Source organism: Crinia signifera, chromosome 8, assembly GCF_055691185.1.
Source record: "Crinia signifera chromosome 8, ASM5569118v1, whole genome shotgun sequence".
Taxonomy (NCBI): domain Eukaryota; kingdom Metazoa; phylum Chordata; class Amphibia; order Anura; family Myobatrachidae; genus Crinia; species Crinia signifera.
Genome location: NC_139224.1, coordinates 163,782,103 through 163,799,726, shown reverse-complemented (window position 1 = coordinate 163,799,726; position 17,624 = coordinate 163,782,103). Strand labels below are relative to the sequence as shown.

The 17,624-nt window shown below is 46.7% G+C and overlaps 1 protein-coding gene across 3 annotated transcripts in view; it reads left to right on the top strand.

Annotated features, from left to right (window-relative positions):
* The window catches only part of OMA1 (OMA1 zinc metallopeptidase), an 80,375-nt gene that overhangs the window by 47,171 nt on the left and 15,580 nt on the right, over positions 1-17,624 (top strand). For all 3 annotated transcript variants that reach the window (XM_083157614.1, XM_083157615.1, XM_083157616.1), the window contains one exon: positions 4,953-5,102. In XM_083157614.1, coding sequence (XP_083013740.1) covers positions 4,953-5,102 — 150 coding nt within the window. The remainder of the gene's footprint in view (positions 1-4,952; positions 5,103-17,624) is intronic.

Genomic DNA, 17,624 nt, shown 5'->3' with positions numbered 1-17,624 from the left:
TGTATTATATTAGTATGTATTGTGTAATGTATTGTAGTTTGTGTAATTGTACGTAATGTTGACTGGATTACGGTTTGGATGTTAAAACTGAATTTTGTTGTCCTGTCATGGGGCAATGACAATAAATGAATCTGAATCTGAATCTGAATGTGATCTGCTCATTGTAAATGAGAACAGTAATGTTTGGAGACCTCTCGTTGTAGACAGTCGCCCTGCCAAATTCTGTGCGCTCTGCTCCCATTAACAAGAACCAGCTTGCCCCCTGCACATAAAGCTAAAAATTCCTAACGTTCAGCATTATCTGTATGACTTTTCATACAAAAGCAACAACTTCCCTACAGACAGAGTTCGCCAGTGGCTGTAATGGTAATGAGGATGCTGGTGCCTTTGGGAAACACCGCATATGTGTCACAGACCACACATTCCATGCTCGGTAACAACGGGAGAGCGTTTGTATAAAGACAGTGGAGTTATGGAATAGTGGGGCAGATGTATTAAGCCTGGCGAAGAGATAAACTGGAGAAAAAGTGGAATAACGCACCAGCCAATCAACTGCCAACTGTCATATTTCAAACACAGCTGATTGGCTGGTGCGTTATCTCCTTCCACTTTATCTCCAGTTTATCTCTTCACCAGGCTTAATACATCTGCCCCTATGAGTGCTGTAGACAGCTGCACATAATGGGGCTGATTTCTAAATCGCACGTATAGTGGCCAAGGAAGACTTTCTGCTAATGCAAGAGTTCCGTCAAGCTATTGCAGGGGTCTGTGCAGCTGAAATGGAGTCACGTGCCACCAATTGTACACCGCAACTGTAAACCTACAGACACTTGAACCAGAGCCCCATGCTAGGTGCAGGGTAGGGTGGTTCTGTGCACCTGCCTTGTCGCATCCCTAAATGCCAATTTTCACGGAAAGCAAGATCATGCCAAGTTCCATCCTACAACCTGATTTACCTGGTTGTTTATGACATCACTTTCACACATATGATATAGTTAATTTCCCCAAAGGCTTCTGGGTACAGATAGCAGAATTTTCTAACGAGACTTTTTGCTTTTTGCCCAGCGTGTATGCAGAGCGACTTTGTGAAAATTGCTGGGCTGAAAATCCCAATTTTCACCTGCCCTTACACACTGGGCTGCTTTCAGCTCACAGTCGCCCGGTGTGTAAGGGCCAGTTATAACGCCATCCCTGTTACACATATTCATTCATATAGCCGCACACGTTCCAGCCACAGTTGCGAGTTGTGATCATGGCTGCTGGTGTTCAGTAAAATATTACTGTATTGTATAGCTGTGTGATAAAAAGAGAGATTAGTCAATTTGGGGGGAAATTTACTAAGATGGGAGTTCTCTGTCACATGGGATGTTGCTAAGAACAACCAATCAGATACTATCTATTATCTTCTAGAATTTATTAAATAAATAAGAAGTAGATTCTGATTGGTTTCCCATAGCAACATCGCATGTGATCCAGAACACTTTTCTTAGTAGGGATGGCCATCGATGGCTTCTAGAGCAGGAACCATCGATGGCTATAAACCATTCTATCTCACACCATCAATGGTTCCTACCATCGCTTAGCCGCAGAAGAAACTTTAGCCATCAATCCAGTTTAAGTTTCTTTTGCGCATGCGCGCACCTTCCGGCAGGGCGGGCCGCCCGCAGCGATGCCGCTGGATGCAATGATCCTGCGCATGTGCCCCCAACTTTTACCATCGAAAGCCATCCATCGATGGCATAAAACTATTCGACCATCCACTATCGATGCCCAAAACATCTAGCACTAGGTCCCAACCATCGATGTTTTGGGAACATCGATACTCGATGGCCATCCCTACATCTTAGTAAGTGAGAGTCCCTGCCGACGCTGATATTAGTGGCGGCGGGGACCCAGCGGGGTGGCAGTGCATACACACTCGGCGATGCTGGGACTGTCAGGGAGCAGCGGTCAAGGTCGACATGGGTCTAGGTTGACATGGGAAAAGGTTGACATGTTCTAGGTCGAAAGGTCATTAGTTCGACATGTCGTTAGTTCGACGGGTCATTAGTTCGACAGTTCTGTCTAGGTAAACAGTTAAAAGGTCGACATGGGGTTTTTCACAGTTTTTTACCTGAATGTCAACACAGACGACATGGACACAGTTTAAAGTGTACCGCATCCGCTCGCTATGCGTCGGGCACGGTGCCTCGCTGCTCTCGGCACTCTATTTTATTCTCCCACCACGCCCTAGTGGATGGTAGGGCATGAAATACCGCCTGTCGGCACATGTCGGCTCAAAAAGCAGTGAAAAACCCCATGTCGACTGTCTACCTATACACTGTCGATCTAATGACCTGTCAAATGAATGACCTTTTGACCTAGAACCATGTCGACCTTTTCCCATGTCGACATATACCCATGTCAACCTTCTCCCATAGTGACCATCATGCTGTAGACCAAATGACCGCATCCCAGTGGGGTACGGAAATACATCTGTAACCCAACAGGGGTGTATATAAACTCTCTACTGCACAAATCACCGGTCTGTAACACCAGCACAGAGTACATTGTAGGTACGTGTGCGCAAGGCGTCGGCATGTTACTCCTGGTATATGGTCGTTCGGGTGACAAGAGGAAGATCGACATACATTGGGTCAACCTCTGAAGGTCGACATGCATCAAGGTTGACACACCTGAAGGTCGACATGGGGTTCAGTCAACCGGGTCAGTCAACAGTCAAAAGGTTGACATGGGGTTATACAGGCCGTATTTTAGGGTGTGGATGGAGAATAAAATAGTGTGCCTGAAGCATGGTGAGCGGACGCGGTGCAACGTTACGGTGTCCATGTCGACTGTGTCGACATTCAGGACAAAAAGTGGGGAAAAAACCATGTCGACCTAATGCACGTGTTGACTTAATGACCCCGTGCCCATGTCGACCATCAGGTGTGTTGACCTTGATGCATGTTGACATTCAGTGGTCGAACCTTCCTCTTGTGACCCTATGACCCGTACCTGTTACTGAGCCTGATCCGGAGTCAGTTCTGGAATCGTACATAAAACGCTGTCAGAATTTCCATTACCGGTGGGAATTCCGCTGACAATAGACTGATAATGGGAGGTGATCTCGCTGGTCGTGTAATCTCAGCATCTCGCACCGGGAGAGCCAAAGGCTGTTCATCATGTGGGATTATGATGCGATGGCTGTTTTCTCATTCTGTTCATAAGGATCCAGGATGAGGATCTAGGGAGGAATTGCTGAGGGCACATGCAGCCGTATATTGAGATCCATCGCTGTTATGTCGCTGTCTGTCACAGTAAATCACCGTTGCCATCTGCGCTGATGTTCCCAAAGCCGTATTCCTATCTCCCATCGCCCATCAAACTTCAGCCGGACACCCGCTACGTGACACCTGCAGTTCTGCTCTTAGACCGATGCTGGATTTTTATTTTTGCAGAATATTTTATGAAAATATGGGGCCCAAAAAGGCAGCAGGAGCAGCTCCTGGGAGCCTCAATCATTGTCCTAGTCATTGTTGCTTAGAGAATAGCAGTAAGGGGGGGAAATTCGCCCCCTAAGCCCCTTATTGATATCGATGATAACTCCAGCAGTCTGTCAGCCGGCCAGGAACATTTGCACCGAAATGTAATGGAGCGCTGAGATTTAAAGCAGCATTTTTTTTTTTACAATGCAAAATCAACCTGAATCTAACGGTAAATTACCAAAATAACAGCACTTTGCAGATCTCACATTGTATTACAGTTGTGTCTTGATGGGGGTACCAGATGACTGCCCAACAGTCGGGTTACCCGACGGTCAGTATACCGACATCGTAATCCAACTGTTCAACTGCCAGAGTGGCCTCTAGTGGTCACTAGCGGTACTTCACCTCAAAAAGGCGAGGAGTAGTTAGGCTTTGATATATAAATTTTTATTGGCAAGGTCATTTCTCCTCCTCTAGGTGTCATGTGGTTTTGCCTCATTGCACCAGCTGGCAAAGGATTTCAAATACTTTTGAAACTGTAACTTTTATCATTATGCCAACGGATGCATGGGCTTGATAACCATAAGGAATCTTCAAAAACAAGGTCCTGCTGGGCTCCCTGTTGCTGCTAGGCTGGCAAAATGCCCCTTTTGTGCCCACTCCTGAGACATACGGTACTTTGACGGACAGGAGTCTTTGCTTTCTCCTTTGCTACCAGGCTATGAGGAAAAAATGAAATATAAACTTGATATAATCGTGCGCACACCACACTATTCAATATTAATTATGAAAGCTGAAAGATAATGATAAAGAAATACCGCAGCGGAGACAAAAATACCTATATGTTTGTTAGTACTGAAGGTACAAAGGCCATACACGTCATTGATCTCATTGATTGCAGGTTCTGAGAGAATCCCACTGTTTAATGAAGTAGACCGGATACAATTCAAAATAACAGCTATCCATGCCAAAATGAAGGGTATAAGAGCTATCCCGAGACTAGCCTGTGGGGCCTGGTGCAGATCTCCATACAGAAAGATTGTACGACGTAGTAATCCGGTGTCCACTTGACCTGAACCTTACGCGTTTGTCCGCTAAACATTGGCAGTTTCATCAGAGGATGGGAGGGGGGGGTGTATTCCAACTCCCACATATATGCACATTTATTCAAATGTGAATGTAACAGCAATAATCTAGATCTAAGTCGCTGATAGACGGGTAGGAGACATCTGTGTCTCAGATTTCTCGCTAGAAATTGTGACCTCACCGATGGCCCCCCTTCGATGACGGTACGGGCCCATATTGGGTTGGTGCGCTGCATTTTCTATAGTAACGAGTGAATCCCTGCAACCATAAGCGACTTGCGCCCATAGTATACAAGAGGTGGTTTGGATGAGTACTACAATGTAATAAATGTACATCGTTTCTGTATACAGAGTAATGTCTGGCTGGGTAGTAAGTATTCGTCTGCCTCTTCCCCCGCAGGCCTGTGTGGACGTGAGAGCCAGTTCCGTCTTCTGGAAACAGATGGAAGTCACAGAGACTTTGGGAGGGCAGCCTCGCATCCCGGAATGGCTTTCCACGCATCCGTCGCACGAAAACCGAGCGGAACATCTGGACAGGCTCATACCAAAGGTGAGTGGTTGTATTTATTTCTAGGGGTGTTCTGCTGTAGTGACCACATAAAAAATAAGATGATATTCTCCCGTTATCAGGTGAAGTATAGATGAAACAGGTCCTGCCCATAGCTAAGGCGCCTTGGACACTGCACACTGAGGAGGCAGCCATTTTGTACTGTCCAAGTGCTTTAGTTATGTCACTAGAGTACACGGTAGTTAGCTGCATCCATAGTAATACAAAATGGCTGCCTCCATTAAAAGTAGATAATTGTGGTGTACCTTTTCCTCTAAAATTATAGTGCTACAGATTATAGATGAAATAAATGCTCATGGAGGAGACAATAATAACTAAAACTGTTATTATTCCGCAGCTAATTTACACAGCGATGTACTGTGAACATATGTGATTAATTTCATTCCCTGCCCCATTGGGAGGGACAGACTTTAGTTTGTGTGTGTTTGGGAGCATGTGAAGGAAACTCAGAAAAACAGACAAACATACAAACTCCACACAGATGCCCCATGAGCAGGAACTGAACCGTCAGTGCTGCCCACCTCATCATTATTATTATTATTACAATTGAATCGTTCCGTTGGGAGCAATCTATTGGCTGCGTTGGCGGGAAACCATTGAATTCCTCCCAAAAGGTTTTTAAAATTACAGCAAGGGGAAGTGCAATAGCATGGAAACATAGGCAATGACCCCACATCTTGCCCCCGTCTCACCCTGGATTAGTGGATTTTTGTATTTAGCCCTATGGGGATGTGTCCAAAAATCCACAAGTCTGTGGTTACAGTAATTGTAGAAGCTTGGGCAAATCGAATTGACCCCTGATTTGCATTTTTCATAGTCAAAAAGTAAACAGGAAGCATTAATTGCTTGATACAGTACTTCAAATTCTGTAATAAAAACTAGTTCTATTGTATTTGTGTTTTGTTTTTTTTAAATAAGTTAATCGCATCCAAAGGGGGGCAGACAAGATTGGCCAAGCGGTTGTTATGCTGCCTATACATATGTGCGATCAAATTCGATGCAACATCGCTGTGCAATGTCCACCGAACTCGATCGCATCTTGTGGTGCTAAAGTGCCCCCTTTGCAGCACCCGATGTCACATGCCATCTTGAGATGGCACATCGGGTGCTGGAAGAGAGCGGGCAGAGGGCGGCGTTATGTAGCGCAAGAAGCTCTAGCGCTAACGGGTGGCGGGGGTCAGTCAGTGGTGGCGGCAGAATTGTTTAAACACTGGGCAGCCCTCTGATTGGCTGAGATAGCTCAGCCAATCAGAGGGCTGCCCAGTGTTTTAAACTCTTCTGCCGCCACCGCTGACAGACCCCTGCCACCCGCTAGCGCTTCTTGCGCTACATAACGCCGCCCTCTGCCCGCCGTCTCCCACACCGCCAGCGGTCCCTCCGGCCCCCTCTCCCCATCCCCACGCCGATGAAAAAGCGTTCCCTCCACCCCCCCCCCCCCCCCCCCCCAACTGCAGATCACATTCGAGCATCACATGTGGCTAAAAACCAAATGCGATCGCTCCTACGATTCGATAGGTATTATGTGCAGCACATAAGACCTCGAGACCCGACATTCGACCGGTGTGCCTGCGCATCGTGTCGAATATCCCCTTTAAAAATGCATACAATCATTCGATTTATCGGCCAGATGTGGTCGAACTCAAATGATTGCATGCAATATCTCACAAGTGTATGGGCACCATTATTTGCTGTCAATTTCTGTGTATATTCCCTTAGTCAGTGCTCTCTGCATGATTACACCGCTACGTCTGTACCACGCTGCCGTAAGGGCGCCATATACGTTGTCTGTGTTCTCGCGTTCTGCGGTGTATCAAGTCTTCCTCTCCACTCATGACAATGAAACAACCTCTGCAATGTAGAATAACATGACAGATCTATGAGAAGCCGTCTTTTTGTCCGCTCCCTATTGCGGCACGCCAGGCAAACAGTGCAATAATAAAAGACACACGCATATCCTTCCGTTCCGTTGTTTTCCTTGCGGCTGAGCCGAGTAATGTCTGTGAATACAGATATAATTGGATGTACATGTGGATCCGCTTCAATAGATCTGACGGAGTCCATACACTTATGATGTGGCCCGACGTGTAAATCGCTGGCTTGCAGATGCTGGTAATCTCTATGGCTGCAGATCGTCACGCCACTTCCCTCCGCCGGATTAAATATGCAGAAACGTTCAAGCTCCGCTGTTGGATTATAAGGTCCCTGAGTTGCAGTTTCACCACCGGTTATTATGAGTCAGTGTTAAAGTAGAGAAATGCTCAGCTCTCCCGGCAGTATCCTGGTATTTACCATCGACTAACTGCACAGTACCACTTATCGGTAATATGTCGGCGGGGTGCGACCCACCGTATATGCTCAGTGCCAGTGGCGTAAGTTCAGACGAAGCGCCCGGAGGCAGTATAGATAGTGGTGCCCCTCCCCACCCCACCCCACAGTATTTGTAGCTACCATATATGCGAACAAAAACATTTTTTATGTACTGTGTATGTGTGTGTATGTGTGTGTATATATATATATATATATATATATATATATTATACATACATATTACACACACACACACACACACACACACACACACACACACACATATGGGATGCAGTTATAATCCCGGCGGTCCCGGCACAATCTCCCTCCGTGGGTGTCCACGACACCCATGGAGGGAGAATAAATTAGTGTGCCGAGCGCAGCCCGCAAGGGGGGGCGATCCACGTCCCCCCCTTGTCGGCATTTCGGCGGTCTGGATTCCGGCGTCAGGATTCTGAAGCCGGGATCCTGACCGCCGGGATTCAGTACTGAATCCATATATATATATATATATATATATATATATATATATATATATATATATATATATATATATATATATATATATATATATATATATATATCTATCATACAATACAGCCAGTCTTACTTTTACTGACTGGCTGTGGGTTACATAGAGCAGGAGCACTCACTCGGCATCACGTCAGGTGGCTGTCCCCCTGCTGCAGAGCTAGTGTGGACAGCAATTATAATTGAACCTGCGGCACCCTGATTGACTGGCCGGAGGAGGAAGGACGTGGATCCCTGTGTGTGTGTGTGCACAGAGCAAACTCAGCGCTGCCGCTGCATGCCGTCGCTGCATGCCGTCGCTGCATGCCGTCGCTGAGTTTGCTCTGTGCACACAGGGATCCACATCATTCCTCCTCCGGGCAGCCAATCAGAGTGCCACAGGCTGCAGGATCAATTATCATTGGACAGCTGAGCCGTCGCTCAGCCTTCCACACTAGCTCTGCAGCAGCGGCACCACCATCTGACGGGATGCCATTGCCGAGTGAGTGCAGTCAGTGTGCATAACAGTAGGGAGAGCATTGGGGCAGCAGTGGCAGGAGACCTGTACAGAGCGGGGGGTTCTCCTGTCACTCACCCCCCTGATGGCTAACGCCTGGCGGCAAAAGTCTCCATTGCCTCCGGGAGTTACGCCACTGCTCAGTGCCACTTCCCGTGTACAGGAATTCTCAGGGGGAAATTTACTAAAATGGGAGTTGTATTGAAGATGGGATGTTGCTAATAGCAACCAATTCTACTTATTTATTTAGCACCTTCTAGAACAGAGCTGGGCAACACCGGCCCTCCAGATGTTAATGATCTACACATTCCAGGATGCTTTGCATTAGTTTTGCTATGTGGCCAAGATGAAACTGATGCAAGGCATGCTGGGATGTGTAGTTCATTAACATCTGGAGGGCCGGTGTTGCCCAGCCCTGTTCTAGAAGATTAAGGATAGAATATTATTTGGGAGGATGGTGGGGGGGGGGGGGTAATTTACTAAAATAGGAGTTTACCAGCACCAGCAGTCTCAGTATCTGTTCTTATTGAGAACGGCACAGCAGCACTTCCCGTGTTCATCTAATGCAGCCGTAGTCAACCTGTGGCCCTCCAGCTGTTGTGAAACTACAAGCCCCAGCATGCCGTGCCACAGATTTAGCATTCTCTATTAGCAAAACTGTGGCAAGGCATGATGGGACCTGTAGTTTCACAACAGCTGGAGAGCCACAGGTTGACAATGATATTGAGTGTACACACTAAATCAGGCACAAACCGCATCCCCCCCCCCCCCCCCATTGACTATTTCTATGGTGCACGCTATGTGTGTGGGGGATGTGTCACTGAACGATATCGTTAACAGTATTGGTCAGGGAGTACGTATAGTGTGTATGGGGCTTCATTTACTAAAGCTTCTAAGATGAAAAGATAGACAGAATCTGATTTGGTTTCCACAGGCAACATCACCTCTTTAATTATTAGAAGCTTTAGAACATTTACCCTTTAGCATCTTCTTTCATACTGTGGGCGGGATTCTCTATGCAGTATATGCTGTACAAACCCCCTTATCTGGGTTTTACCGCAAGGCGGGATCTGGTTCACTCACAAGGATGCTAATTCTCATCCAAGTGAATAAACCAGAATACCCCCCAATGTACGAGATCTCCTACCACATGGGCCGCCACGTCAAATGAGTTAGCAGGTCACTGTCCCCCCATCCCTCCACCTCAACTCATCTCCTGAAATCTCTGTGCTGCTGTTAACATTCCTATAATTTGCTACAGGTAGCTCTGTCTGCCCACATGGAAACAGATGCATTTGTGAAGGGAATAGAACGGGTGCTCGTATCATTCATTCCCTTCCTTCCTTCATTGTGTAATCTGTAGTCTGGGCTAGGGAGGACTGAGAGGATTTCACCTCACTCTGGGCCTTATACTGGTTCACTCTTAGAGGCAAATTCCTTCTCAAATGGGCAAAACCATGTGCACTGCACTTGGGGCAGATGTAACGTGCAGAGAGAGTTAGATTTGGGTGAGTTATTTGATTCTGTGCAGGGCAAATACTGGCTGCTTTATTGCTACACTGCAATATAGTTCTCACTTTGAAGTAAAACCCCACCCAAATCTAATTCTCTCTGCACATGTTACATCTGCCCCCCCCCCCCTTGCAGTGCATGTGATTTTTGTCCATTTGAGAAGGATTTTGCCTCTAAGAGTGGACAAGAATAATGGCCTCTGTCTGTAATACTGTATGTATGTATGTGACGTATCAATCAAGCTTTGATTGACAGTTTATAAACATGGTGGATGACTACTTCCACGAAGAAAATACTTCCTGAGATGAAATGCAATGTGTGGATTGGTGATATCTTATTCAGGATTGTGATGTCACAGCAGCTCATATGAGTACTGTCTCCGCTTTATAACACTATCAGATTACACATGATTGTGATGTCACAGCAGCTCAAATGAGTGCAGTCTCTGCTTTATAACACTAACAGACTACACAGGATTGTGATTTAACAGCAGCTCAAATTAGTGCAGTCTCTGCTTTGTAACACCGTATCAGATTACACAGGATTGTGATGTCACAGCAGCTTAAATGAGTGCAGTCACTGCTATATAAGAGTGGATCACATTCCATCCAGATGCTCTCCTGTACAGTTAATAAGAGCAGGTGCTCATGAATTGGGGTGTGGTCTTGTGTCCAGCCCCCCTACAAAACCATCACAGGGCCCTCTCACCTTTCTGGCCAGGTCTGTGCCAGATCTATAACCTCTCGCTGCAGCTATAGCACTTTTCTTTAACCTGTAACTATTTTATTGGGAAGAGCAGAGCCAGGGTTCTGAGGTTGAGCCCTGCATGTTTAATGTTCGTCTGTGGGAAAGTGAGCAGTCTTCGTTGCCTTGGCATCATTTAAACATAGACCCGTCTCCCGGCAACAGCGGAGTTCCCAAAATAATTTGCAAAGAGACTTTTCCCAGAGTCTGCTTCCTACCATAACTCAGGAGTCTGAACAGAGTGGTCTGATCTCTGAATTTCGGTGCCACATTGTATTTCGGGATAAATAGTATATACACTTCAATGGCAGCTCTTCTCTTACGCTGTCAATAGAGCTTCAGAATAGGAAACTCTAAAAATAAGATCCCCCCCACCTCCCCCCTGCGTTCCCAGAAAAATATGATTCTCATAAAAAGACAGCGTTGAGGCAGCGCTTTATCAAGAATTAGTTGCTATGGTAACCAGATCAATTTTAAAGAAGTTTCAATTCAATCTGTTATTAGGAATCATTGTCCCATTATTGGTTACCGTGTTATTTCTTACCATTTATCTATATAGCACCTGCATATTCTGAGGCGCTGTACGGGATCATGGCATTGATATTAGTGGGTGCTGCAGCATCTCGATGTCTTGTCGGTGTGAAGACTTTTTTCAGTGATTACCAATTGCCTGATATAATGTCTATAGAGCAGAGAGGGGCTTTATTTAACTGTCAGCACTTATTTATATATTTATATAGCCACAATGCATAGGATCATGGGATCGTCATCAGTCAATATAAGCTGTAAAGCTGGCCATACATCTACAGATCGATTGTCAGATTGGGCTGGTTGGAACAAAGTCCTGGTAATGTATGAGAGCAAATGACAGTTGACCATTTGCTTTGAAATGCTGGAAAACTTCCAAACTGCCATTCAGATATTACCAGGTGTTTGTTCCAACCAGCCCAATCTGACAATCGATCTGTAGATGTATTGCCAGCTTAATGGCCCCCATACACTATCCGATTTTGGGACGATTTCATCCGATTTCGGCACTTTGTGCCTATAATCGGGTGAAATCGGCCCAAAATCGCAGTTGTGTGATATCTCACCGCCCGCCCCCTGCGCCCCGACGTGATAAATCGCAAGCGATTTATCACATGTCAAATTTGGCTCATCAAGTGCAAAATTGTGTGTGAGCCTCCCGGGAAGCTCTTGGGCGGCTCACAGGAGAATTGGGTCCGACTTGTCTTAAGGACAAGTCGGCCTAATGTATGGGGGCCTTAAGACCATAGGCGAATCTAGGGGGTGGTCCGGGGGTGCACAGGACCACCCATTAGCCCATTTTGTAGCTGAGGGATGTGGCTTTCCAACGAGCCCAGCCCCATGTCTCTAGCCCCCTAGGAACCAGAGATACGGCCAGGCAAAGCTGGAACGTTTTCCCTATAGGATAACATGGGACACGCTAATTCCGACCCCCACCCAGTTCAACGGCTGCCAGTTCCCCCTTCGGCATCACTGAAGCTCGAGGTTGATCTCAGTTGAACCCAAATCGCTGGGCCTTTAATCTGATACCAGGCTGGATCCATATGGGTTAATTGGTTCCTGGGATATTGAGGTTAAACCGTTTTTTTTTTTTTTTCATTTCTTAAATGTAATTTCATGACTGTTTATGTTCTTTGAGGGCAGATTTCTCTGGAACCAAACAGCCCAGTTTCATGGGACCAAAATCATTCGAAGCCAACTCAAAAGTTCTGCAATATGATACTGGTCTCATGTAAATGGGTCAGTTGGTTCCGAAGATATAGCTGGTTGGTTAAAGGGGGGTAGGGAGAGGGGAGTGGTTGTCTCTCCCCCTCACACCAGAAAATGCAGGGACTAGGCTGGTGTATAAGGGGTCAGCCTGGGAATGTCCCTGCATGATCCTGGAACCATATTCCCGGGTAAATCCCTGCATTTTCTGTTGTGAAAGGGGTATTCTTTCAAACAGCCGTGACCTGCAGTGCTCTGAATACAGCCGGGCAGGCCCCTGCTCTCTGCCCAGCTGTCAATGACTGTCACCCCTGCAGCTTCCGCTCCAATTCTTCTCCCCGCTTTCACCTTAGCCCCCCCCCCCCCTAATCATGTGGTGCCGGCGCCCGGCGTGCTCCCCCGACGTCACGCACACAATATTTAAAATGTCCACTCGGCTAGAGGGGGCACCAGGAGGGGAGTGGGAGTGTGCTCTGCGTTGCACTCTGCTCCTCTCCCCATAGAAGCAGCTGCACTGCTCTCCATCTCTCCCTGCAGCAGCAGCAGCGAAGGCTCATATAAAAATTTACAGTAAGTGGCACTTTTGGGGGCATTGCTTAAGGGATGCTATAAGTGGCGGTATGTGGGGGCATTACGCATAATGTGTCGCTTAATGTGTAAGGGGCATTACGTTGTGCAGCAACATGTGTAAGCGGCATTATGTGTGCAGCATCATGTGTAATGGGTACTATGGTGCGCGGCATAATGTGTAATGGGTACTATGGTGCCATCAAGCAAGAACCCCCTAGGAATGAGCACGTAGGTAAGCATGACTTATGTGGCAAATATGTAATGGGCATTACGGTTTGTTATATAGTATGTAATGGCCATCATGATGTGTGGCACAATGTGTAATGGGCATTATGGTGTGTGGCCTTATGTGTAATTGGCATTACGGTGTGTGGCTTTATGTGTAATGGGTATTACGGAGTTTGCTAAAATGTGTAATGGGCATTACTGTGTATGGTCTAAAGTGTAATACCACACCCCTTTTTGTGATGCCACGCCTCCTTTCCATGAGGCCACACCCCATTTTTGACGCGCGGCTGCGCCGCGCAAAGGTACCCCTGCTGTTGTGTCTAGATCTGGGACCACCCATTACCATAATTCTAGATTCGCCTATGCTTAAGACTACTTGTCCCATCAATTGGCTTAGTCATTACAAAGGAACACAGTTGTACGCATGAGCTGGCTTCCTGGCACTAGCTATGCCCCACCCACCCTGTCAATCACCCGGCTGATATTCAGCATCGGAGGCCCCGCCCAATGGAACCCTTTTTTCCTTTCACACAGTAGCGTAAGAGCATACCAGGCTCCCAGACGTGAAATAGAAGATGGTGTTCCCCATTGCCCGCGGCTTGCACAGGTGCCGGATGAGTGACCGACAGTTGGGATTCCGACAACGGAATCCCGACTGGTTATACCACACCGGACTTGCACATCTGCTGACGTTCCAGCGACTCCTCAATGGCACAGCACGGAGAATAGAGATTCATTGTTGCAGCTAATTGTGGCCCTGGCTTTTTTTTTGGAAAAGATAAAGCATTAGCCAATCAGCTTCTGCCTTACATGTTACAATCTGTGATTGAAAAATGACATTTATGAGCGGATTGATTTGGTACATTATTTCTCACAATTTTCGCTCTCACCAAGCTTTGATAAACTCCCCCCCCCCCCCCCCCCAAATGTTCTATTATAATAATTAGTGCAGTGACTGTGGTCTGCGCGTGGGAAGTGACTGTGGTCTGCGCGTGGGAAGTGACTGTGGTCTGCGCGTGGGAAGTGACTGTGGTCTGCGCGTGGGCAGTGACTGTGGTCTGCGCGTGGGCAGTGACTGTGGTCTGCGCGTGGGCAGTGACTGTGGTCTGCGCGTGGGCAGTGACTGTAGCAAGTCTCTATGACCTGATTGGAGGGAGATCTATCCCAGCCCTAGTACACCTTATACAGATACAGGTGCGCCTGAGCATTCTCACAGGGTAGCTCACCAATAACTCCCCCATAACACTCACTGAAAGGATCTGGATGGGCAGGCCCTTTGTAACCCCATTTGTACTTGCCGGATAAACCCATTTTCCTGGGGTCACAACGGGGAAGCCCCTTTAACTAGTTTCATCCTTCCTTGCTCCTAGACCGCTGCTCTTTCGGGCCTAAATGAAGCCTTAATTAAGTTGTGAGAGTAAGGAGACATCGTCGTTCTCTTTATCTTGTGCGTCATATTTGTACGTCTGAATGTTTTCATTTTATTGATTTTATTTGCATATAAATGCACAAAAGGCTTCCCGCTGGGAGTTATGGCAGCAGCTGATCCCTCCGCCTCAGGGAACTCATTTTGTGTGGATGTCGAAGCTGTGCAGGCGCGCGCTGCGCCGGGGAACCGCTGGGAAGTGCGCACTTCTCCTGACATCTCCCTATAGGATTGGAGAGCAGGATAAAAGCACACGGCTGCAGCCTTATTACCCCTTCCCGTGTGCATGCGATCGATGTACAAACATCAGAATGTGCAAGCCACAGGTAAGTACATAAACCTATTTAACGAGCCACAAACCAAGCGATGGTGCCGGGGAACATTCACTGCTGCATCCTAGGCCACAGCTCAGATCACTAATGCAGCAGCAAGCGCGGCGCCCTCTGCTGCATTACTATAGTAGTGCTATCACTGCTGCTTCCACGTAAGCGATAGCAACTCCAATCACCTCTGAATCAGGCCCTGGGCTTTTATTACACCAGTTCATTCCCGTGGCCTAAAATCATTCCTACGACTCAAGATTTTTTTTTTTTATGCTACTGATAATGGTGATGATAGTAGTGCAACTGGCCATCGATAGTGGCATACTATGCTATTGATGGTCATCTATTTTATTTTGACCCACAGGACAATTAAAACATGGGGGTGGGGCTCCATATGTATCAGGGGCGGAGTTATGCTCCGTGTCCCGGTCACTTGGGGGAAACAGAAAAAAACTATTTGTTTGTGCTTGACATTGATGGAGGTAAACCATCTAGGCAAAATTATTGTACATCCACCGTAAACCATCGATGATTTTGATCAACAATGGTCGATGGCCGTCCGCATTTCGGAGCCCTGTACCTGCGTGTGCAGGAGGATAAATCCGGTTATAGGATCGCATATAACAATGGGCGGTAATATTCCACATTGTATATGCAATCCGTAATAAATGGGCCCCTAGAACGTCCCTTAAGCATTTATTTTATTTATTTATTAACAGTTTCTTATATAGCGCACTCATATTCCGTAGCGCTGTATAGAGCATAGTTGAACATTCACATCAGTCCCTGTCCCAGTGGAGCTTACACTCTATATTCCCTACCACATGTACATGCACGCACAGACATTCTAGGGTTAATTTTTGTTGGGAACCAATTAGCCTACCAGTATATTTTTGGATTGTGGGAGGAAACCGGAGTACCCGGAGGAAACCCACGCAATACGGGGAGAATATTCATTCAGAGGAGAACCCACATACAGATCACGGCAGAGCAATCATTGGTCTCGCGTTTTGCATAACACAAATGGCATCTTATTTACCGTACAGATTGAACGGAAGACAGGAACCAGGGCAGAAATATGACTAGTTTGTACGGTTTAATGTGCCATGCCATATTTTATTACAGCATTACAGTAAGGAAGCAGCCAGCTCCCCCTCCTCCCGTCTGACAGGCAGTTTGCAGTAAATCGTATGTTAAAGATGACACAGAAGTCTCTTGGGGCCGCAAATTGGGATTATTACATTTCCCTCTAATTCAGGAGACGCCTGCTCGTATTTTATTACTTTACAATATATGTTTTCCTGATTAACACTCTCAATGTTTATTAAACACCATTAATATCCTTTATAACTGCCCCTAACCGCCGTCACGGGTGGGTGAATAATCCTGTTCCACCACTATTCACTCTGCGTCTGGAGATGGAACACAGTGAAGGACGTTTCTGTTTGAGCAACTGGGAGAGATTTCACAGATCATTTCTCCCCGATGCATCTGTCAGGGGGACTCCACAGATTCACATTCAGACGCTTGCGCTGTTAAACGTTCAGTAAGTAACCAACATGTTCAGCTGCGATTCTCGCTTTTTGCGCAGTTGTAACGTTGTTGGAGCTTTCCCCCTTTTTTACGGAGTCTGAGGACGTCCTGGTACCCGTGTAACCTTTGGCTAACTCTGGATGTTAAATCAAAGCAGATTCAGACCTGTTTGATAGGCAAACGTCGTCCGGCCAAAAGGTTGCAATGCAGGGTAAATACTGCTGGCTTTATTCACATGCTGAAACGCTGAATGGATCTAGGACACACCCACTCCCAGCTATCAATCTCTCTGCACAATTCTGATCTGCCCCACCTGCAGCGCAGCCTGCTCTTACCAAGATGCAATCTGGTCTTTTTTTTGTTTGTTTACCACTTTCAGTTATGAGCCATAAAGAGCAAAAAAAAAACTCCCTGTTTTCCTTCTTCGATTTCTGTGTGTATATTGGAACATGAGATGCCTATGTCAGAGCAGACAGGCATGCTGTTTTCTGCTTGTGCTTCGAGAGAGGCTCTGATTAGATTTAGGAACACATACATCCCCCCCACCTTCCTCCTATAAGCCCCATGTAGTAGATTAATGATCTGTCAATTATACTGAAATCAAACTTCGTGCCGCAATAGATGGATGGATTTGTCTCATGGCTTACGCTGGGAACAGACTAGGCGATATATATCGTCTCTTCTATCGGCCATTACACCGATACAAACACCCGTCTGCTGATTGCTTGTACGCTGTGGGTAATTCAGACCTGAAATCCTCAAATCCCGCCCATGTGCAAGGCTGCGATTGGCATTTGCATCACACTCAGCATGGAATGATTTCTGAGTAGCCAGGGACTTTCTGGGTGGTAGGGATGCCAATCCCGGGGCATTTTTTTTTCAATTCCGGGATCCGGGCGGTCCGGCGGACTGGATCCAGGGGGTGCGATTGGTAACCTGACAAAATGTCTGGTTGGTGTGTACCCAGCCTTGGTGTGATTCCCTTATTCTGGCCTTGTGGAGTTTTATTAGTCTTCATGTGAATGAGTCCATTGATTGACTGTCTAGTAATCATTAAAAGGTGTGTAGGGGTTTTAAGGCCTACAATGGGATGCAAAGCC